The sequence below is a fragment of the Trichosurus vulpecula genome, chromosome 9, assembly GCF_011100635.1.
Source record: "Trichosurus vulpecula isolate mTriVul1 chromosome 9, mTriVul1.pri, whole genome shotgun sequence".
Lineage (NCBI taxonomy): Eukaryota > Metazoa > Chordata > Mammalia > Diprotodontia > Phalangeridae > Trichosurus > Trichosurus vulpecula.
Window position 1 is genome coordinate 34,929,604 of NC_050581.1, and position 23,874 is coordinate 34,953,477.

The 23,874-nt window shown below is 37.3% G+C and overlaps 1 protein-coding gene across 3 annotated transcripts in view; it reads right to left on the reverse strand.

Moving 5' to 3' along the window:
- Positions 1-1,903: 1,903 nt before the first annotated feature.
- SMC5 (structural maintenance of chromosomes 5) overlaps positions 1,904-23,874 on the reverse strand; it is an 84,201-nt gene continuing 62,230 nt past the window's right edge. For 2 of the 3 annotated variants that reach the window (XM_036738502.1, XM_036738505.1), the window contains exons 18-24: positions 20,787-20,912; positions 17,233-17,328; positions 16,724-16,828; positions 16,366-16,485; positions 14,399-14,578; positions 14,036-14,131; positions 1,904-4,370 (exon numbers count right to left, since the gene is read on the reverse strand). In XM_036738502.1, the coding sequence (XP_036594397.1) occupies positions 4,227-4,370; positions 14,036-14,131; positions 14,399-14,578; positions 16,366-16,485; positions 16,724-16,828; positions 17,233-17,328; positions 20,787-20,912 (867 nt within the window). In that variant the 3' untranslated portion in view covers positions 1,904-4,226. The remainder of the gene's footprint in view (positions 4,371-14,035; positions 14,132-14,398; positions 14,579-16,365; positions 16,486-16,723; positions 16,829-17,232; positions 17,329-20,786; positions 20,913-23,874) is intronic. The other variant, XM_036738503.1, reaches the window with a different exon arrangement.

A 23,874-nucleotide genomic window follows, 5' to 3' on the forward strand; every position in this document is an offset into this window, starting at 1 on the left:
GACCTCTTTTATTCAGGCTTCTGCTTGGACTTAACTAGTCTTTCTCCTTTTGGCATCTCTTTGCATTCCATTCTCCACTAGCTGTCAGGTCTAAAGCCATCACATCAGTAGCTCCTATCATCTAAGATGCATTAAGCCTGTAGATTTGAGATACAGAATTGCGGAAAGAATTTCTGAAGCATCCTCATGTCTGTGCAGGTTCATATGTTAAATGATTACTCCAACTAAATTGTGTCTGAAGAAGATAAAAGAAAATAAGAGTGACTGCCATTCTACTGATTCTGTTAAAGTTTTAAATGTGCCTATAGATGAAGTGATAGGTAAATATCAGATTAAAAAACCAGAATGGAGTTCTTAAAAATGGCACCAAAACTCAGCAGCAATTCACCTTCCTGACAAATCCTCCCTTGCATTTTCCTTATGAACTGTTTCTTATCTGAAGGATGAACTAGAGGGGTATCAGCACACAACCCCAACATAAAGCTAGAAAAATGGTTTGATAAGATTTCAAGTAAGTTCATTAGCTTCAGGGAGGTCAGACAGGCACAGTTGTGGCATTTGCTGAATCAGAGTACCTTTCAGGTGTTTCTCTGAGGCCTGCCTAAAAATAACTAACCCTTCTTTACTGCAGAAGCTCACACGGAGCCAGTGTTATAGAAGAGCAAGACTAGACTATTTTTAGGCCAGGGCTCAGGGAAACACCTGAGAATGCATTTCTCAGCTTCAAGTGCCCTTAGACTTGCATGAATAGCTGTTTTTCCCTCCAGAGTTAGCCACCCTGGTGCCAATGCACGCATAGACACAGAAACCGCCACCCTTCCCTCCCCGCCCCTTTACTAAAAACCTACTCTTGGGCAACCAGGTAGCCTATTATGTCAACGACCATTATATGTACGCCCACAACACAGAAAACTTAGTGGCGGGGCAGCGGGGGGAGGGCATGGGCTCATCCCTAGAATTCACATATACTATAATTAGAAAGTGACAGAATACAAGGTGGGACTACAAAAAAATTGACCTATTTTCTTATATGACCTACTGAAACCAGTATTATTAATTTACAGGTCCTTATGTATATAAAGCAAGATCTTAAAATCATTTAAAAAAGAATGTCTGAAGGCTAGAGTTCAACTGGTTCAAGACCAAATATCTCTGTATTCGTTACTAAATTCACTGGACAGCAAAGAATGAAAATCTATTCACTACCTTTCGAAACTAAATCATACATATTTATACAGAAGTGAGTGCTTGGACATATTGCTAGCAAAATATTTCAAAAACCCTGTAAACATTTTTAATATTTAATTTTTAAAAATGAAATTAAAGCTAAAAACTAAAAACAGAACAGCTAGGTGGTATAGTGGAAAGAGTGCTGGGCCTGGATTCAGGAAGACCTCAGTTAAAATCTGGCCTCAGACTCTTACTAGCTGTGGGATCCTGGGCAAGCTGCTTAACCTTGTAGGCCTCAATTTCCTCATCTGTAAAATGAGCTGAAGAAGAAAACGGGGAACTGCTCCAGTGTCTTTGCCAAGAAAACACCAGATTGGGATCACGGAGAGCTGAACACGGCTGAAAAACAACAAAATGGTAAATCTTACAGCTTTTTCTAAACATTTGGCTGTAATTCCCATACTTCCATTACTTTTGGTACATGAAGCATTTGTTGCTATGAAGGGGAAATCTCTTTTGGGTAGACACTTTGTTCTCCCAACTAGACTGTAAGCTTCGTGAAGATAAGCCTGGACCTCACTTCCTATTCTAATGCAATCCCATAGAGGGCCCAGGCACTTTCTGTAAATTGTAAGGCCTCAGAATTATTTTTAACTGAATCTGAATCCCAAATATGATGTTAGTATGTCAAAAGTATGACATTTTTTCAATTTAAAATAATTTTCACCAAAAGTATATGAAAATATAGATTTATTTCCAAATTTCCCAACAACAAGGTGGTAAGTTGTCCTCTCTCCCCAGCCTCATCCCTCCCCACCCACCATCAATTCTTGTAAGATAAGGTTTTTGTTCACTGTTTCTTTATTTACTCACATTTTTGGATAAAAATATTATCAGAAGATGGACTTATGAAAATGGCATAATCTTGAAGGAAATATACAAAAGAAAAATTAAATATTAAAATCAATTAGAAAATAGCAAAATATTTCCCTATTACTTTGAATTACTGAAAATCTTTACTCTTTAACATCAATGCCATTAAAAGTTTTGGATATCATATTTACTTAAATCAAATCTTGCTCTCACTTGATGTTTTTATGAATTGTGTGCAAAAAGAATTCACCTCTCCCTTTTCAAAGTGATAGCTGAAATTATAAGTGGTTGAGAATACACTGACCTTGGTAGACTTTTCATTCTTTGCATTTCTTTTACTTTAGATGTATTAGAATGCTACATAATTTATCTTTGTAATCAGTATTTCAAAGGGGAACCACACATTCACTTTTCTCAGTACAAAAATCTGAATGCTCATTGAGAAATGATTATTTTATATATAAATTGAAATGTCACTGACATCTTATTTTTAACTATATATGGCATCTTTGAGCTTGTTTCCATAAATCTTTATTCTGCTAAAAAGTAATATGACTGAACCCAGAATAAAAAATTAAATCTATATTACATTAACCATATAAATAACACAGAGATTTAACTGGCAGAAATGGATATACTTATGATTAAAACCAAAATATTACTAAGTTTCTGAATTTCCATAAGGAACAAAATGTTAAAACGATCTGATAAACTCACAAGTAGAAATATTATTTACATATTTCATTCATTAGACTTAATAAGCAAAGATTTTCTTTTAAACTTTTTATATAGGAAAATGCAATCTGACTCTTTCTCACTAAGAGAAGCTCTAGGCTGAAAGAGTATAAGCTACAACACCATTATTTCTTGACCTAAGAAAAATATCAATTCTGAAGGCTATTTAAAATATATACATATATAAATTGCACTGAGTTCAATTCCTCACTTTGTGTGAGCAGACAAATTGAATGGACATTATAGTCAATAATACAGATTAAACAAATGGACAATTGGTCCACTTAAGTAAATGGATGTGTTCTTAGACCAAGCCATTGTTCTTAAAATATATATTTCAAAAAGGTATAGAATTTGTTTTGCACTGCTGAGAATATCTTCAATTAAAAAATTATTTAACAGGTTTTCACTGATCAAAAAAAAGAATTTTAATTAGATTTGAGACAATGGAGAAGATCAATATAATTACAGAAGTGCAATAAATATGAAGTTTTAAGAACTCTTTATGTTCTGAATAAGTGAATGCACTTTTCCTCCATGTAAAATATTTAAGAATCTTAGATATAAATAAATCCCAGCACATATGAATCCCCCCATGCCAATTCCTCCCAAATTATGAAATTCCTCAAGGTTTAAAATGGAAAATAAAATTTACTTTTGATACAAAAACCTTATAGTATTATTATTCCCCCCTTCCCCCACCTGATTTTCTTCTTTAGAAGCTTCCTGGTTTTATTTGTGCTACTTCCAAGGTACACTTTGTGGCACTTCAAAGAAGTCCTGCTACCACTTTTTAAAACCTATACGCTTAATGGGGGAAGGGGGAGAGTATGAAATACAAATAGGACAAAAACTTCAAATTTCATAAAAGTTTTTTCTAAATTTTTCAAAAGAATAAAGGTATACCTCATAGTAGAAACGAGCACTGACAAAACACTTTGGACTAGAAATATTCAAATCATTTTTATCAGTTAAATATAAGGACCTTAGAAGAAAAATCATGACCTAAGCTTATAGAACCCCCTTTAGGTTTTAAAAATTACTTAGGTCTCTCTACATTTAACTTATGGTTGCTCTGTTATCAACAGTTATATGAGCACGAACCACCTAACTCTGTAACCTGTATTTTCACATATTACATGACACAGTTTGATTCCATACTAAAAATTTTACATAAAACCTCAATGAACTAACACCAGGGTATGAAGGACCCAAAATTGACAAAGGCTAAACAGGGTAACTCCAACAACCAGCAAGTTTTCCAAAGGCGCACGAAGAAATATTAACTACATGGTTTCAACCTTATCACACTACTTATATTTGAAAGCAAGCTTCCAAAAATAAATTTTGTTCTTTGTAGTTTCAGCAAACTTCTTCATTTTCACTCAACAGCTCTGTAATTATAAACATAGTTTTAAGGCAAAATTCCAAAGACCCTTTTTCTTTCATTACTGATCCATTCGGCTAACTCCAATACGTCGTCGTCTCCTAAGGAAAGCCTTTAAATTGTATTTCTTTGGCTCTAGCATGCTAGGGCCATTGTAGACAAACAACACTGTCATCTTTTCAGAGTAAGTGAGATTTTGAAGAAGCTGTAAATATTAAAACACATAAAAATATAGGTTAAAGGACATTCTTTTCCTACTATTATTCCATTGTAACAATACTATAGCATTTCAGGAACTGCAAAACACTGATGAGAGCCAGTAATCACCAAATGATTTCGAGTGTGTAACTGGCACTTGTACATCTCAGAGTTCCTGCCCAGTTCAGTCTGGGATTCTCACTGAGTTGAACATCCTTGAAAAGGGTTCAAGGACCAACTTCTATGTTCTGGGGAAGCCCTCCAGATGATTAGGGCTAGAGGAACACAATCAAAATTTCTGGTGAGACTCCAGACCAGAGTGGACTCTCCAGTCTTGTTAAACTTTCACCCCATGGTTCCACAGAATCAACCAGTACCCAGTGCCTAAGATGCATAGTAAGCAATAAAGAATTTCACTCCTTACATTAGGACTTTTGTTAAAGAAAAAACAAAGAAACAAGAGCAGACTTTTTGTTCTCTCTGGTACGTGGCAAAATGACATTTATCTTCTATTAATTAAAGTATGTCTGAGCAGGTGCCAAAGTACTTATATATACGATGGGTGCAGCATACATTTCCCATTTGAATGCCTGCCATTTATCTAGATATATTAATGGTGCCAGGTACAGTAAAGGGCATCTTTTATATAGTAATTCCAATGTAAAAGGAAATACTATTCACAATCACTTAAATAATAATTAAATGGCAAAATTTGGCATTCAAGACACTGGATAATTTGGCACTATCATATTTTTTCTGGTATTATTTAAGGAGGGACTCTTTACAAAACACCTGTTTTACAACTCTCTCATCCACTTATCATGCATTATTTTGGGAGTGTATGTCCATTAATTTTCTGCATATGACACATATCCTCTCAAAAGCTCCATGAGCGTAGGGATTGTGATCTTCCTTAATGCCAAGCACAGTGCTCTGAATATAGCTGGCACTTTATTAGTATTTTAATTGAAAACATTCATGTGGTTGTATCATCTAACCCACTCACTACGTGAAATTACATACAAAAGATAGTAAGCCATTTAAACTTTTCTGTCATATTCTTTTTTATTTAACTCGACAAATATTTACAAATTATCTACTATATGCAAAGAAATGTCCTAGGCACTGAAGATACAACAATTAAAAAAGACATTACTTCTGTCCTTAAGGAGCTTACTAATAGAGGAACAATGCCATGTAGAAATATTATACTGGGTAAAATGTGATAGGAACAAAGGAGAAAGCCAAAGTGCTCTAGGAAAATCTGAAGGGAAAGTAACCACTCTCAGCTAGACGATCAGGGAAAGATTCATGGAAGAAGTAGAATTAAGTCGCGATTTAATGAAAGAAAAGCATTTCAAAAGGGACAGATGAAAAAAGAATACATTATTGCACATGAGGGGCGATTTGCATGAATGCACAGAGGTGAGATGGAAAAGTGTTCAGTTTGGCTGGAATAGAGTACTTGAAGGGGAGGAGGATAAAATAAAGCTGGAAAGGTAACTTGGTAACAAATTATGGAGTAGCTTAAATTTTAACATTCAATCCCAATAACCACCATCAGTACTTAGCAACACCGATGTTGCAAAGTCTAGGCACTGGGGATACAAAGACAAAAATAGTCCCTGACCTCAAGGAACTTCCGTTCTATAATTAAAATGCCAGGCTAAGTTTATATTTTATCCTACAATCAAAAGGGAACCAACGAAGAGGCGTCAGACATGATCGGACCAGGAAAAGGAAGATTATTTTATAGCTATATGAAGGATGAATAGGAGAAGAAAAAGACTGACTAAAAGCAGAAAGCTAGTTAGAAAGCTATTGTTGAAGTCAGGATGTGGAAGGGTCTAGATATAGAAATTATCTAGATGTGGGGGGGTGAAAAGGAAGGAAGAATCAAAGTCAGTTGTGCAGTTTTAAGACAAGTTGAGGACCTTTCCTTTAACCCAATGGTCTTTCTTTAGGCCTTGTCCTTCACCATTAGCACCAAAGTTCTCTTCTCCTGTGATTAACCTTAAAGCTGTATCCTTTTGATAAGAGAAAGGAGAAGTCCTTTAATCCTTAGCTAAATCTGAGGACCCTCTCCTCTATTGGGAGAGACCTGGTTGAAGCCTTTTCCTTGAGGGGAAGGAGGAGAGAGGTTAAGGTCTTTTCCTTCCACAATCTTAAAAAAAAAATCAACTTTCAGCTTGAACAGAGGCTTTTTTCCTCTTTACACTGAGATATTTGGTTTTTTGCCCTTAGTGTGTAGGTTTTTTTTTTTTTAAATCTTACTGCTGGTCTGGGTATTGTTAATGTATTTTTGCTCAATGGGAAGATCTTTCATGTCCATTAATGGGCCCATGTGACCTGAGTAAGTCACATGGAAGCTTAAGTCACATGAGTCTGGGTCACAAGGGTTATGACACTCTCTGGCCCTGAAGAAGTGTATATATACTCTGAGGTTAGCATTTTGCTTTGGGGCTCACTCATGGATAGAGTGTTCATGTGATTTAGCCAGATGAGACTCTGGGTGGCTGTTAAGGAGGCCCCCTGACTTTGAAAAACCCAGATGTTGGTGCTTCTCTCTCTGGTAACTATGTGTGCATTGCTTTTGGTCAGACAGTTGGAAGCCCTGTCTGTTGGTCTTGGCTGTTGGTATTTGCTCTGTTTATATAATTTCTGCTTGTAATTTCTGTTTGTATTTTCTCTGAAGTTCAGGGTGCTGACTTTTCCCCTGAACTAAGTGAATGATACATATATATGTTTGATTAAAGTAAGATTGTTGACCCCTTTTAAGTTGCTTTTAACTTAAAAAGCAGATCAAAGCACCATGTGCTAGCAGCCTTCCTGTGTGCTGGTGTTATTGGTCTTAGCAGTTGCAAGCAATATTGTTGTTACAAAATGGCATAGTCAGGCAGGATCTGCAAACTAAAAGGAGAGTATGGGGACTGGAATAATTGTTTATTTCCCAGTTGTGGTAGCTATGATTCTGTGGAGGCATGGAATGCAGGATGAGAGAACTGCCTGTGTGTGGACGTGAGAGTGGGAATGGAGATCTGCCTGCATCAGGATTCAGGCAGAAGCCACAAGTGGCCAGCTCCTGCAGGCGGAGGAGGAACCCAGGAGTTCAGAATTCAGCCCCGGGGCAAGATAAAAACTTTGCAGCAGGGTGCTCAGTGTGCTTTTCTGCAGTGTCCCCCTTAGATGGTTTGGGACCTAGGGGGAGGGTGGAGTTGTCTGTGGTGAATTGGACTCCCAAGGACCCTACCCTGCTGGCTTTGTTGCCCAGCCACCCCTCAGGACTTTGAAGCTGGGGCTGAAGCAGGGTGGGGAGAAGGACACACCCTCAAGAGAACTTTATTTGAACTTTTTTGTTTGTATTGGGACTTTGCTCATTAAAGCATGCGTGTACCTGAGAGTGTCAGGATGGAAGCCTGCAATAGCAGTGTGAGGAGGACACAGCCCCAAGAAGGACTTTATTTGGACATTTTTGTTTTGGACTGAGGGGATTATAATGTTATGTACTTTATGCTTGTTTAGGGCCATGTGGCCACTCTGGTAATGAGTTGTTATGTTATGTATTTTACAAATGTGATGTGTGTTTATTTTGTGGGGATTTTTGCTGTACTTAAGAAATGTTAATGCTTATTCAGATACAAGTTGCCTATGTAATGGATATTAAAGATTTTGGGGCCCAATGTATTGGTAATGTATTTTTCCTTAATGGGAAGATCTTTCCCATCCATTAATAGGCCCATGTGACCTGCTTAAGTCACATGGAAGCCTAAGTCGCATGATGCCTGTGGCAGGAGGAGTTTGCTGAATGGGTGGAACAGGAAGGGGGAAGCAGAACCGAGAGGAAGTGAGGTCAGAGCAGTTTAAAGCACAGGGAGAGAGAGGTAGCAGGACAGGCTGTGAGCTTGTATTTGTGGGAAGGACCAAGCAGGGGTAAGGCTTTGGGATGGCAATGCTCCCTGCTGTGATAATGTGTATTAACTTCTTTGCTGCTTGGATGGATTGAACTTACTGGTTTGGGGATTGGGCTTTCTGGTGTCTGAATAAATGTTTTGCTTCTGTCTTCTATATGGACAGTCTGTTATATTTTGTGATTCAGAACCATGCAGGCATACTCATAACAATAGCAACCCCTGTGAATATTGCCTTGGTGATACAGTCTGTCAGTACTCTAACTTAACTTTACCACCGCTAAGCCTTTACCCAAAAGAGATTAAAGAGGAAAAGGTCTTGTGTGTAAAAAAAAAAAAAGTATCTATGTACATAAATATGTATCTATATATCTGTGTCTATATATACATGTACATGTTTATGTCACACACATATGAGAGAGAGAGAGAGAGAGAGAGAGAGAGTGAGAGAGAGAGAGAACAGAAGTGCAGGAGGAAGAGGAGGGGCAAAGCAACTTTTTTTGTAATGGCAAAAAAAAAGAAAACTAAAGGGATGTGTAACAACTAAGAAATGGTTGAATAAGTTGTGGTATATGAAGGTGATGGAGTACCAACTTGTGCTGTAAGAAATAAGAAAATGAATGATTTTGAAAAAACTTGGAAAGATTTACATGGATTAATGCAGAGTGAAGTAGGAAGAACCAGAAGAACAATTTATACTGTAACACCAATAGTATAAAATGAGTAATTTTGATGACTGTTTACAAATTAGCAGATACAGAATGAAATGAAGAGAATCAGGAGAAAAATTTTTACTACAACAACACTGTAAAAACAAACAACTTTGAAAGACCTATGATCAATACAAGGACCGCTCATAATTCCAGAGAACCAGTGATGAAACATCTTATCTATTTATTACATAGCTATGATGGATTTAGGGGTGCAGAATGAGACATATATTTTAATATACAGACATTGAAGGAATTCATTTTGCTTGACTGTGTGTATTTGTTACAAGAAATGTGTCCCCCACCACCCAATGGCATGGGAAAGAAAAATGTATTTCTGTTCATTTTTAAAAAAAAAGGTGGTGAGATGCTACTGATATGAAATGCTCTGGGGCATTCTCAGGTGAGGCCACTGTATTACTAGTTTTACTTAACTGTTTTACTTAGTTATGAGTTATCTTATGAAGTGGGAGTAATCTGTACGTTTTTAACATAAAAACAAAACACATCAATAAATCTTTAAAAAAATGCTAATTTCCTCATGAGCAGGAACTGGCTTGCTTGCTTATATTCATTTTGCCAGTGCATGGCCCTGGCATTAAGCGTTAAATGCTTAATAAACACATTCTCTCTCTTCCTCTTTATTAGGTACTAAGGCTACGAACACTGAAAATTATTCCATCCTTGCCTTCTAAGAGCTTATAATATAATGCATTGTTTTATTTATTTTCTATAAACAACTTTTAGATAGGGAAAGGATAAAATTATGTCCATTTTACAGAGGAAGAAACTGAGGCACAGAGAGGGAACTGTAGCCTAGGGCCACTTGAGGACTTAGGCTTCCTAATTCCCACTTTATTTCTCTTCTTCCCATTTCCTTGATAGAAGTACTTCACCATATGAAAGATGAAAATTTTTTTTTCCTTCATCTAATTCCTCCTGTGCTTGATTTTGTCAATTCTTCCTGACAATTATGGTTGTCCAAATGTGTAATGACACACTGGAAGTCTTTGAGCAAAGGCTGGACGAACACTTGCAGACAGAAATTGTGTTCGGGTATGGGATTCCTTTTTTTAAAAGCATTTCTGAGAACAAATTTTTATTGATGTCTTTTGTTTTTATACCATTTACATTTGCTAATGTATTTCCCTCCTGTCCCCACAGAGTAATCCCCTATCAAAGAATAAAGCGCCAGCTCTGGTTCCAATGACGGTCTTTTAAAGTATAAAAGCTAATGATCATCATCAGTAACTCTGGACAGAGCAGTTTCAGTTGAGTGATGAGGTTGGAAGCCAGACTGCAACAGGTTAAGAAGAGAGGAAGTAAAGGCAATGACTGCAGGCGGCTTTATCTAGAAGTCTGCCTGAAAAAGGGACGAGAGGTAGGATATCATGTCTAGGAATAGCAGGGTCTTGTGAAGATTTTTTTTTTTTAAAGAAATGGAGAGACTTGGGCATGTTTTTAGGCACTTGGGAAAGAAAAAAAATTAGGGAAAGATCAAAGATCACAGAGGGTGATCAAAGGGATCTGTTGGGGAAGATAGGAGAGAATAGGATTACAGCCCCATGGAACAGGAGGGGCCTGCCTTGTGGAAAAGGACCACCTCCTTAAGAGAATGGGGAACAATTCTCAAGCGCATGCTGAGTTTGTGGTGCCATCACCCAGATCATGATATGGAGATCCAGAAGGTTGTTGGAGATAGACTAGTACCCAGGAAAGAAACATACACACACTTGGGAATTATATGCAGAGATGATAGTTTAAGCCCATGGTAATGGAAGATGAGACTGTTAAGGAATAAAGCACAGAAAGAAGAGGGCCAAGGTCAGAAATTTAGGGAACTCTTAGGACTAGGGAACGATTACACAATTTGAGAACCAGGAGAGAAACAATGTGAGCAATGGGCAGCAAAAGAGGAAAAAATGATAATTAACTCAGGTGGTACTTAAAGGATTTCCCCACAACAATCCTATTGAGTGGCTAGTCCAAGTAATATATTTTACAGGTGAGGAAGCTGAAACAGAGAGAAATTAAGGGATCTGCCCAAGGTTAAATAGCTTATAAATTGAGAGAACTGGGATTCAAACTCAGGCATCCTATTCTAAATACAATTCCCTTTCTACTGCATCATGCCACCTCTAGAAGAAAAAGGTCAAATGGCATAGACATGTCAAGGAAGAGAACTGAAATACTAAAAGGTAAGACAGTAATATGAGGGGATGGTAGGATTGAGGGAAAGTTTTTTCAACCTTGGGAGTTATACGCAGATCTATTTCCCTTCTCCCCTTTTTTCCTTCCATTATGAGGAAAAACTGAGTATGTTTGTAGGCAGAAAAAGAAGTCAGAAAAGAGAGAAAAATTTAAGATGAGGGGTCTGTATTAATGTGTTTTTGTAAATTTGAAGATCTTTCCCACCCATTAATAGGCCCATGTGCCCTGCTTAAGTCACATGGAAGCCTAAGTTACATGAAGCCTGTGGTGGGAGGAGCTTGCCAGATGAGTGAAACAGAGGGGATGGAGTAGAAAGTTAGAGTGGTTAAGAGCTGGAGGGTTGTGATGCTCTCTGACCCTGAAGAAGTATATATATACTCTGAGGTTAGAATTTTGCTTTGGGGCTCACTCATGTTCTTGTGATGTAGCCAGATGAGATTCTGGGTAGCTGTTAAGGAGCAGCCCCCCTGCCTTTGAAAAACCCAGATGTTGGTGCTTCTCTCTCTCTGGCGAGTATGTATGTATTGCTATGTTTGGACAGTTAGAAGGCCAGTCAATTTGTGTTAACTTCTGCTTGTAATTTCTGTTTGTGTCTTCTCTGAACTTCAGGGTGAAAAAGTTAGCTTTTTCCCCTGAACTAAGTGAATGATATATGTATGTTTAATTAAAATGAGACTGTAAACCCCTTTAAGGTGCTTTCCTTCAGAAATGCAGATCAAAGAACCTGGTGCTAGCAGCCTTCCTGTGTGCTGGTGTTGTTGGTCTTACACCTCCACAGCAGCTGCTAGTAACATTGGTGTTACAGGTCAGAGGTGGAAAGGGGCAGCGAGAGAATGACTGATGGAATAGGGTCCCAAGAAACACAAAGTATTAGATCAAGGGTATAAAAGGTAGAATTCACTATGGAAAGGTAGAAGACCAGCTCATTCTCTGAAACTGGAGCAAAGGAGATGATGATGACATATAGAGATTTTGAAGTATAGTGAAAGGGAGATGGAATAGCCTCAATATAATCAGTAAAGGAGGAGATGAAGTTATCTGCTGAGAGGTGTAGGATTAGGATTAGGCTTTGAGAATTGGCTTGTGATAGACAAAGTAAAGAGGGAAATGGGTAGTCCAGGGGTGGGGAACCCTCGGTCTTAAGGTCACATGTGGCCTTCTAGGTCCTTGGGTGTGGCCTTTTGACTGAGTCCAAGTTTTACAGAGCAGAGCAAATCATTTTATTAAGGGGACTTGTACTGTTAAGTTTGGATTCAGTCAAAGGGCTGCACTTGAGGACCTAGGGGACCACATGTGGCCTCAAGGCTGCAGGTTCCCCACCCCTGGATAGTCATTAAGAGATGAATAAAAGGGTTGTGCTTGCAGCAGTGAGAAGCTAAATCAGATTAGAGCATGAATTTCCAGTTGGACCAGTTGGTTAAGAATATTGGAAAATAGTGATAGCTGGCATTTATGTAGGGCTTAAAGTTTTTAAATTATTTTATATGTTATTTCATTTGGTCCTCAAAGGGACACCAAAGTAGGTATGATACATGAGGACACCCTTATTTTGCAGAGGGTGTCATCCAGGGTTAGGGCTTAACAGGAAGTGAAACGCTAAAGTAGAAGGGGCAAAGTGATTATGGAAGGAGGATACTGCCTTGTTGAACAGCTAAATATAGAGCGAAGCCAGAGTTTTGATGGGTTTCTCTTAATAAATCTCTTTAGTTGTCTGAATGTTGGTTTTAGGATTTAGTCACAGCACTAAATACAGTAGCGGAACAAACAGTGATAAAGGTCAAATTCTTTAAGAACAAGCCTTCTTTCGACAAGTGGAAGTTAGGGGAAGCTCCAGACTTTTTAGCACTAGGTCACTGTGGAGAAGGTAATGACACTATTTCAGGTACAGGCTTTTGTAAAGAGAGAACCACTCTCCTGGGTCTCACAAATCTTTATCATATACATATGGCTATGGTTATTTGTAAGAGTGGCCCTTACATAGCATGAAAGGGCTGGGAAGATGCGATCCACTCTGCCAAGACAGGAGAAATGGGAGGAGGTGACAGGCTAAGGAACAACAAAAAAGGAGTCCAATATTCCACAGCATGTTGCTCCATCTCCTACACTACTTCTACCTGTAATAATGAAGCTTCAAATAGCAAAGTATATCACTGGAACAGAATGGTTGAATTTTCATGAGGCCGAAGACATAACTTTAATGAAACTAACTTATAAAAGTCTTCCATCGTTTGTACCCTTACAAACCGAAGCATTAAGTAATATAAACAGGAAACAAACGAGTTCATAAACACGGAAAGACAACACCCTTTTTGTATCACAGATTCTTCAAGTTTTCTAACATTTTATAGTTGTAAAAAATGTTGTATTCTGTAGCATATTCTGTCACACAGCATTCCATGAGGAATGGTAATTAACATTAATGTTAATTCTATTTCAGACAATGAAAATAAAATACAAAGAATACAAGCCACAGAGAACAAAATTTAATCTTAAATGGTGCAGAAGGTACTTGTTTCCAGGGCACAGAGCACTGGCTCTGGAGTAAAGAGGGCTCTGCTTCAAATCCTGCCAGATGTAGACTATCTGGCATGACCTCAGGCAAATGACTTAACCTCCCTGGGCCCTAGTTTTCTTCCAGCTCTAGAGCTATGAGCCTATGATTCTATTCAATAAAAGAAGCATTATTTTAATCCTTTCAGTTCTTCCTTTGTCACCGCTACTATTAGAAAGGGCATAATTCTTTTTACCATTGGGCAATATCCTCTTAAGTAATCAAGCAACTAAATGGGCATCATCTGGGTACTTTCAAGCATATTAGTGCTTTCAGGTCATAGATTACCTACCTTTGGTGTAATTAAGAAATATTGAGATGTGGTTTCTTTACAGGCAGTGTCTACAACCATCTCAAATACTCTTCTTTCATTGACTGGGTCCATTCCCTTGATAATAATAAAAATTAAATTCATATTGATTAGAAAATGAAAAAAACCTAATTTCATTGGGGCAGCTAGGTGGCGCAGTGAGTAGAACACTGGCTCTGGAGTCAGGAGGACCTGAGTTCAAATCTGACCTCAGACACTTGACACACTTAGTAGCTGTGTGACCCTGGGCAAGTAACTTAACCCCAACTGCCCTGCCCTCTCCTCTCCAAAAAAAAGGTTAAAAAACAAAAAACCAAACCTAATTTCACAAAGTAATGCTCATACCTGATTGATTTCATCTACCACTCTGAACGGACATCTGTTAAGTTCCTGGAGTGCCATCAAGTATAACATTGTGGAAACACTTCTTTCACCTCCACTTTGATGACTTGAATTTAGTTCATGCAGTTGTGTGCTATTGCGAAATTTGACTCTAATTCGAATTCCATATTTATCATAGTCTTCCTGTAAATGAGATGTTTTATGAAAAAAAAAATAAGCCTTTTTCTCTAGTATTTCATATAGTACTTTGACAATGGGGTAAATAAGTTCTCAAAATGAAAATACCAATTAGAAGATAAAGTGACACAAAATTTTAGTAGAACTACTGTTTGTCTGAAGTGAAATTGTTAAAATGCACAACTGGGCTCTACTGCATAGTTACAATGTGTCTGGATGGGTTAGTACAGCAGGTGCCCTGAAAGACAGGCGGCAGTATGTACCAGGTGAGTCAAACAAGTGCTGCCACTCAAACCCCAATGGAGATAGGTCAGGGCTCTATGCCTAAGAACCCCAGGAACAGCATCATTTCCCAGATTACCCATCCAAACCCCACAGCCATTATCATAAGGGGAATATTGCCTGTTGAGGGGCGACTATGCCCTACCACCATCACTGCCAACTATTGACTAGCTGCTATTCTCTGACCATCCCCAATATCACTAGCTCTATGTCCAGCTCAGTACCCACAGCCACCATTCAAGGGCCTCCGCAGGTGCTGCAGCAACTATCTCCAAGGCAGTCCCAGAAAGATCTTATGTCCAAATTCCTGGGCATTATCAAAAGGGTTGATATAGATGGTTTTGTCAGTGTAACATTACCGTTCATTTTGCCTCTCTATCCTAAAAGACCACGGGGTCTTTCCATCTGACATCCATATGAAACCTCCTATACCTGCCTTTTCTCATGGGAATGTGAACTCCTTGAGGGCAAGGACTGAACTGCTTTTCTGTTTGTATTCCCAGCACTTAGCACAGTGCTTTGTGCACAGTGAAGTGCTTAAGAGATGTTATTTTAATCATTCATTAGATAAGAAAAACTATCTTCTCAAATTAAACCTGTACAATCATCCAAGAAGCAACTCAACCAATCTAAAATTTTACAAATGACCTTAGGACATATTATTGAATGATAACAAATATTTAAAATTAAAAGAGACACTTAGAGTGATGGATAGTTCCCATCAGGCACACTACAACCGAACATTATTGGAGAAAGGTGCACTGGTTCACCATAACTCATAAATATGGCATATTTAATTATATTCCAAGAAATGGCTTTGCCTAAGTTGGCCATCAACAATTCTCATAATACACAGGTGAAGAAAGGGACTCTAGGAGTCAGTCAATATCAAGAAAGAAAAAATTTTCCTGGGGGTAAAATCCTGATAAACTTTATCATTAATGGCTGTACTTCCATTCCAAATTGTTACGCAATACTTACATATTAAAAAATTCTCTTTCCCTCAATATTCTATTGTATTAACACCCTGCTTTACTCCTTACTATGGATTTAATTATTCTACTTAATATTAAAATTTATGAGCCTCTAGCTATTACAATATTACTAACTCCTTTTCAAAAATTTTCACACTAATGAAATTCTATAGTTAAATTCTAAATCAGAAGGAGAAAAAGGAAGTTTTTCATTACTGTTCACCAAGTTGGAAGTGTCAGAAAGAATACCCATCATTTTTGATTTACCATTACTCACTTTTATTGGACTGTAACAGAGGGCCAATAGTAAGATTATTAATTCACTAATCTTTAAAAGTCACCAAAGAAACAGCCTGACTGGAAAGATATTTTTCTTTCCTTCAAAAGTTATTTTAGTGATCAATGATTTTAACAGAAGAATTCTAAGGTCTCAAACTAAATAAACTTAAGGGGTATTTTAGAGAGAAAAGTAAATTATAATTATGTTCTTTGATTCTTTTGTAGTCCTTAAAGTTTGTTCGGGAAAAACACTTATACCTCATTTTCTGTATGGAGATCCACTTCACCAGCACACTCCATGGAACTAAAAAAATTGCTAAATTTTTCATTTATTTGTTCTATCAGACCTTTCAAGGGATTGAGCCACCTTTCTTTAACCTAAAAATAAAGAGACAAGTGTACAGTACCATAAAAATTGGAAAAAATATATCACAGAAAGACCACAGCATAACATCAAATTAGTCTTTATTACACACCGAATAAACTTTGAATATTGCATTTTCCCGAAAAATTGTTTTCCTTGAAAGAATCTATACCCTTTTATATCCTTGCCTCTCCTCATGTTATTGTATCATGTTTAGTATCAAGTGGCAAAAAATATAATTTAAAATATCACCTTTGAAATGGTCTGCCTATAGTTATCCAGCTCATTTGTCTTTTGCTCGAGTTCCACAGTTAGCTGTTGTATTTCCTGTGCTCCTTTTTTGTAGTCTTCGACAACCTGGCAACAAAAAGCACTTTACTTTAGGACAAATCTTTCAAAAGATAAAATAACTTGAAAGTGTGCATCAATTAAAAGTCTTAACTTAAAAATGCCAACTGTGTTGCTTTGTTGTTTTGTTTTCATGCAATTAACTTATGCACTCCTTATGTACTGAAAATATGACATTTCTATCTTTTGAAAAATGTTAGACATTGCAGCATTATAGGTTAGCCCAACTATTCTTTTTTATAAAGAAAAGGCAAGAACACCCTGTTCCTTAGGAAGAATCTATTTAAAATTCTAATAGATTCAGAATCTGGCATTTACAGCACATTGTTCCTGCTGTCTAGCTTATTATTACCAAGAGCTCTAGTACAGAGTGGGAGGCAAGTACTAAGGAGACTGGGGGTGGGAAAGCTTACTGAAGCTTTCAGGCCTGTGAAGCAAGAAGCTCTTGTCTTCTCATCAGCAAGTAAAGAATCAATTCCTTCCACTGTGTTTGGGAGATCTTGGAAAGCCTAAAGGAGGAAAAAAAAATCTGTCCATTAGTACTAGATAGTAAGAATACTAAGAAATGACACAATTCAATTAATATTTACTTGGGCTGGCACCATATAGGGATACAAAAATTTACACAAGTCCTGCTTTCGAAAAGCTTACAATTTTCTTGGAAAAACAAACCTCATAGATAATGCCATGAAGGTAAGGAATACAGCATAATTTGACATAAAGTATAAAAATGAATAGCATAAACAGTATTATTTGGATTTAAAATATAGAATGAGAAATCTGGTCGACTAAAGTGGTCAGGAAATTTTTAACTTTTCATTTCCCACCAGACTGTATTCCACTGGACTTTTCCATTATTCATCTTGGAATATCACTGCAACCCTGGAACTCATACCTCAGAAGTACCCTCTGACCCTGGAGTCCCTTCTGGTTGGTGTATGGAGGGCTCCATTTAAGGCAGAAGCCCAAGAGAGGTATCTCTATTTCCTATAAGGCCACAATCCTCTGGACTTTTCCATTAAGGCTTCCCACCCCATGCCTGCCAAACCCCATTTCTTTAGCTTCCTTTTATGTGTTATCTTCTCCATTAGAATGTAAGCTCGTGAGGACAGGGACTGTCTTTCTTTTGGCTTGTATTTTCACTACTTAGCATAGCACCTGGTACATTCCAAGTGCTTAATAAATGTTTGTTGACTTACAAGGGATCCTGAATTGAGACTGGGATAAGTGAAAAGGGAAGAAGGACTTAGAAGCATTTACAGGATGAAATACAAACTCCTTAGTCTGCTTGCTTTCTAAAACCCACTATAATTTCACTCCACCCTTTTAATACTGTGTAATGGAAGGATACAGAGTCAAACCACTTGAATTTGAATCTTGGCTCTCACATTTATTCTCTCTTAGGTGAGTCACTGAATCTTTCAGGAGATTTAGCACACAAAATGAAGGAACTGGACTAGATCTCTATAGGCCCTTTTAACTCTGGAAGGACTTCAGAGGAGTGCCTCATCAAGGATCTGCCTTTGGCTGTATTATACTATATTCATATGCATAACTTGGATAAAGTAATTGTTGACCTGTTTCTGAAATCTGCATATAACAAATCTGAGAGGGATAACTAACATGTTGGATGACTGGCTCCAAAAGGACTTTGATGGGCTACATATCCTAATGAGGAATTTAACAGAGACAAATATAAACTCCTACACTTAGGCTCAAAGAATTCAGTTGAAAAAATACAGGATGAAAAAGATTCAGGGGGTGGAATTAGGAGCAAGGGGTGAAGCTTAAGGTAAATCTGCCTAATGAAGTCATGCATCCCCTAACCCTGGATGTCTTCAAGTAGACCAACGCTCAATGATTCCTTTGAGGGAACTTTAGTTCAGAAGTCTTTTAGGACATCTATACCTGAGAGTTACCTTCAAGCTGAAATTTCGTGTAATTTTATGATCCTAACTATCCATTCCCTACTATTTACTCCATCAAGGCCCATCTCTTCTCATTTTCATCCTTTAGAAAGCAATTTGACTTCCCTTTCTTTGGAAATTTGGTATAGTAGGGGTAGGAGAAAGATCTATACTGTACCTCCTTCATTTTATATTCCTCAGAGAGTAGTATGACTCTCTTGGGCAAGATCACATTGCTTTTTTAAGGTAGAAAACACTTAGGGGTGGGGGAGCTGGCTTTAAGTTCACACTACTGTATAACATGAAACACCAGCATATTTCTAAGCATTGAGGTAACTTAGTATAAATCTAGATTAAATTCCATAATGATCAAACTCATTCTCTGTCCACTTTGCAAGTGATATTATCGTATCATGTAAGGATGACTTTAATCCCAACTAGAGGCATGTCTCAGTTGTCTACACTTAATTTGCTCTTTAATTATCTGTGTGAAGTAGTTAACATTGTAAATAACTAGCAAAAATTATAGGAAACAATGGACAAGAAGCGGGTAGAATGAGAAAGGACTGTGAACTGTGGGTGAATCTCAAGGAAGAATACTTACCCTGATTAAATCATAGATATGTCAAAATATAAAAATATTTTTAAAAATGAAAATCCCATAGAAATACTAGATGTTATTTTGCAAAGAACTTGCCACCTATTTCCCCGATCCCTGTGAAGTATTAGAATGTCAGAGCTAGAAGGGAAGCCTTAGAGACCATCTAGTCCAACCTCTTCATCTCACAGAGTGATTACAGATTTAGAGCTAGAAGAGACTTCAGAGGCCATCTAGGCTAACTCCTTCACTTTGTGGGTAAGGAAACTGAGGACTAGTGAGGTTAAATGACTTACCAATATCATACAGGTAGTAAATGGCAGAGCTAGGATTTGAATCTAGTTCTTCAAATCCAGTACCCTTTCCAGTGTGATACTAAACTGTTTCCCAGAAAAACTAGGCTCAGAGACCTTAAGTTACTTGCCAAAGGTCTGGCTAATTTGAAGTGAAGAAATGGCTAGAACCTATGGCGTCCTAGTTTCTAGTACAGTAGATTTAAAGCTAGAAGAGACTTTAGAAATCATCCAATCAAACCCCCTCATTTTATAGCTCAAGAACCAGATACCCAATAAGGCTGAGTGGCTTGTCTAAGAACATGCCTGTAACAAGGAGCAAGTCAGAGTTTGAATGCAGATCCTCCAACTCTAAATCCAATCCTTCTTTCCACTTGATATTATCAGGGTCTCTTTCCCTCTTCCAGGGAAGCTGAAGCAAAAGAGTACGTGAAAAATTTCCACAGTCACAGAGCTATCTAATCAGTAGGAGAAACTGGACTAAACCAAGTCTTTCTTGTTATCTAGTACATCAATGATTTGCAGAATTTAATCTTTAAATGGAGAACATGAAGGCTTTTCTTTTTTTCTTACTACCCTTTGATAATCTCCCACTCAACTAAAACCCCAACCCCCAGGGAAGCTTTTTTCACTCTTTCTTCTCTTTTGTTCCATTAAATATTATTCCTGGTTAGTACTTCTCTGACCCTTCCATTGCAGTCCTCCCCATCTAACTCCTGCTCTTATGTATTTTTAAAGGTAGAAATAGGGTGAGAAGAAAGGACCAACATAGGAACATGATTTCTTGGCGATCACCAACCCAAGATTTGAGATTTTGGTACTACAACTACAAAAATAATCCCTTTCTAAAATGATCAGTAATGGCAGTAACATATCTTTCTATGGCACTGAGCAGCTTAAAAAGTAATTTCCTCACAAGTAGTTTGTACAAGTCTTGTTATATCCATTACAGAAATAAGAAAAGGGGCACAGAAAAATTCAATGACTTCTGCAACACCAGACTTGATTAAAAGGCTGGACTAGAACCTAAGTCATCTGACTCTTCATCCAGTGCTCTTTCCTTTATACCACATTTTCTCTCAGTATCATAGGTTAGGAGTATGCAGGAGTTAAATGCTAATAAAAGTACAAATAATAACATCTACATCATCATGTACTCTCATACTTACTGTCTGGTACTCTTGAGGAATGCTCTGATCTGGGCCCAGGTTACATATGTGCCTGGCTTTCTTCATAAGTTCTTTGCACTTCTCTAGAAGTCTACGTTTTGTTTCACCAAGAGCACTGTATTGTTGCTATCATAATAAAATGACAGAGGGGCTTTTAAGGATTTGCATTATAGTTATTGCAAATAAAGATCTATTTCTTTAAATCACCACAGCAAATTTATCTATGCACTTTATTTCACAATCATGAGTAAATCAAATGCAACAGTATTGAAAATAATGGTTCACTTAGTGATACGGAAATTCAAATTTCGTTCTGAGAATCAAGGGTAAACTTACCTATATACATGTAGATGAGGAAGATTTAAATACATAGCGTAAACATGTTATAAAAGGAAAAACAGCACTAATCTTCCACCCAGAGCCATAGGTATCCACATGAATTCCCCATCCCCCTCAATGGGAAGGTCACGGGGTGACACAACAACAGAACACAACTGCTTTAATTGACATACATAACATGACAACTGTTACTGGTACAGGAAGAAACACCCAAGCAAAAAACAGTTGTATAAGACTAAGGTTTCTTGTGCCTCGAGCCAATTCCTTAAATCTGAGTTGCAACTACTTAATTTTTATAGCCTGCTACCCTAGATGGTGCTGATGCAGCAGGCAGTGTGAATAAATTCACTAGCACTGTTATCAGCCTTGCTGAAGCAGCACACCCCATGCAATACTGCCCCTTCAGGGATCATGCGCCAGTGAAAACTAGAGATCCTGGACTGAGACAGTTTGGCTACCTTTTCTCAAGGGAAGATAAATTCTTGGGATTGCTCATCTAGACTCTAGATAGAAAGGTCAATTTAGTCCTACTCACAAGATTCACCCTGTACAATGACAAATAGGGGATTATTTCACATAAGGGAACACTGACTTTAATTTCTTATTGCCTTTATAACAAAGAGCATAGCATGATAAAAGCATAGAAAAAGACTTCAAGTCACACTACTAATCATAAGCAAAACTCTTACATTTGCTAAAGATTATTTTTTGGAAAAAGTTTGCTTTACAGATAGGAAGATCTGGGTTTTAAATGGGGAACAGTTTTTCTATGGGTGACTTCCAGTGGAAGATATTAGACTAGATCCTCAGAAAATGTGTTCTCAAAAAATTTATATATAAGCACATACATACTTCTTGTTCAGTTATTTCATTTGTGTTGGACTCCTGATGACCCCATGGACCTTGGTCTTGGCAAAGACACTAGAGTAGTCTGTCATTTCCTTCTTTTTCAGTGGCAAGTAGGTTAATGACTTGTCTAAGGTCACATAGCTAGGAAGTTTCTGAGGCTGGATTTGAACTCAGGTCTTCCTGATTCCAAGTCCAGCACTCTATCCACTGAGCTGCCTAACCCTTCTTATATATACATTATATATGAAACACATATATAGTTATAGGCAGATAGCATATATAATAGTATATATAAAAATTTTTTGAGACAAATTCTCTGGCTTTAAAATAGGGAACAGCTTTTCTATGGGTGACCTCTAGTGGAAGATGTTAATAGTTCTTCAGAGGAATACACACCAAATATGCATTACATGCACATATAAAATCATATTCTATATTAGAATGTATTATAATTATTTTATATATTAGAATTATTGTAATCTATATGCACACATATGTATATATGTACACACACGTATGTTTATATAAGAACAAATTCTCAGAATTACTATTTCACTATTTTCCACTAGAGGTCACCCATAGAAAAGCTGTTCTCTATTTTAAACCAGAATCTATGTATATGCATGTAATTCATTATATTGGATAAGAGTCCCCTTGGAGGATTTACAGAGGAACATGGTCAAAAATAAAAGCTTATGTAAGGAGGTATGAATTTGTTACAATTTATGTAAGTTTAAAGAATGCCCACACTAATGATATTGCAGACATATCAAACACATTACTTAATAAACACTGAAATACAAGAGTTGAAAATGTAGGAAAAAGATTTCATGTGATGAAGGAATTAAGCAATTCTAGGCAGCTTTAACTTTTATCATGCTATCTATTTTTTTTATCAGTGTTGTTCTACATTTCCTTCTTTCTGTCACACATAACCACAACTGTAACAAGTGTCTCTCCCATTTCAAATCAGATTACAGATATATTTACAGCACAAGACAAATGGATTTCAGAATATGAAAACTAGGTCTTCACTTGAAAACTTGCAAATACTGTGACAGCAAGCATAATCTTAAAAACCGGTATTATATATGGAAATGGTTTATTGATTTTCAATCTATTAATGTAATTTTCCCTTGGTTCTGCTAAAGAGGGGATAGCAAGAGAAACAAATAAAAGCATGTGGAAATGAATAATGAATGGCTGGCATGAGGAAGACATCCACGAAGCAGAAACGGGGAAAGAAGCACTCTACACATATCCCCTCACTCGTTTCTTCTGGTCAATGAAGATAGGCTAACAACAAATAGTTGTTTTATGGCTGATGTGCCCTCAGCAATGGCACGCTGATATCATTAAGAATCAGTGAGTTTATGTGACTTGCCCAAGGTCACGTGGTTAATAAGCTGGCAAAACAGGTACTTAACCGAGATTCTGTGACTCTAAATCCAGTGTTCTCCTTCCACTATACTCTTTACAAAGATACTTAAGACCAAGGCAATGAATAAAAAGATAAAGAAATGAATATATTCCTTTTGTTCCAGAATCAATAGCATTGTCAAGAAAAGAATCTAGACCTAGCACCTGTCTGTTCATAGTCTAATAATTATAGGTACTTATATCGAACTTTAAGGTTTGCAAAATGCTTTACACAGATTACTTCGTGAGCTTCATACTATAGACATTATCTCCATTTTATAGAGAAGGAAACGGAGCCTTGGCACAGGAAAGTGACTTGCATGTAGACCCCTGGCATGGCATCCTTGTCTTGCAGCCCCAAGGCCAGAAGTTCCTCTATCTGTGCCCTGCCTGGCACTGCCTCTACTGAACCAGTATATTGCTGGTCTGAGATTTTGAATTAAACATTTTTTAACACAATAGGAAAAATGTTAACAAAAGT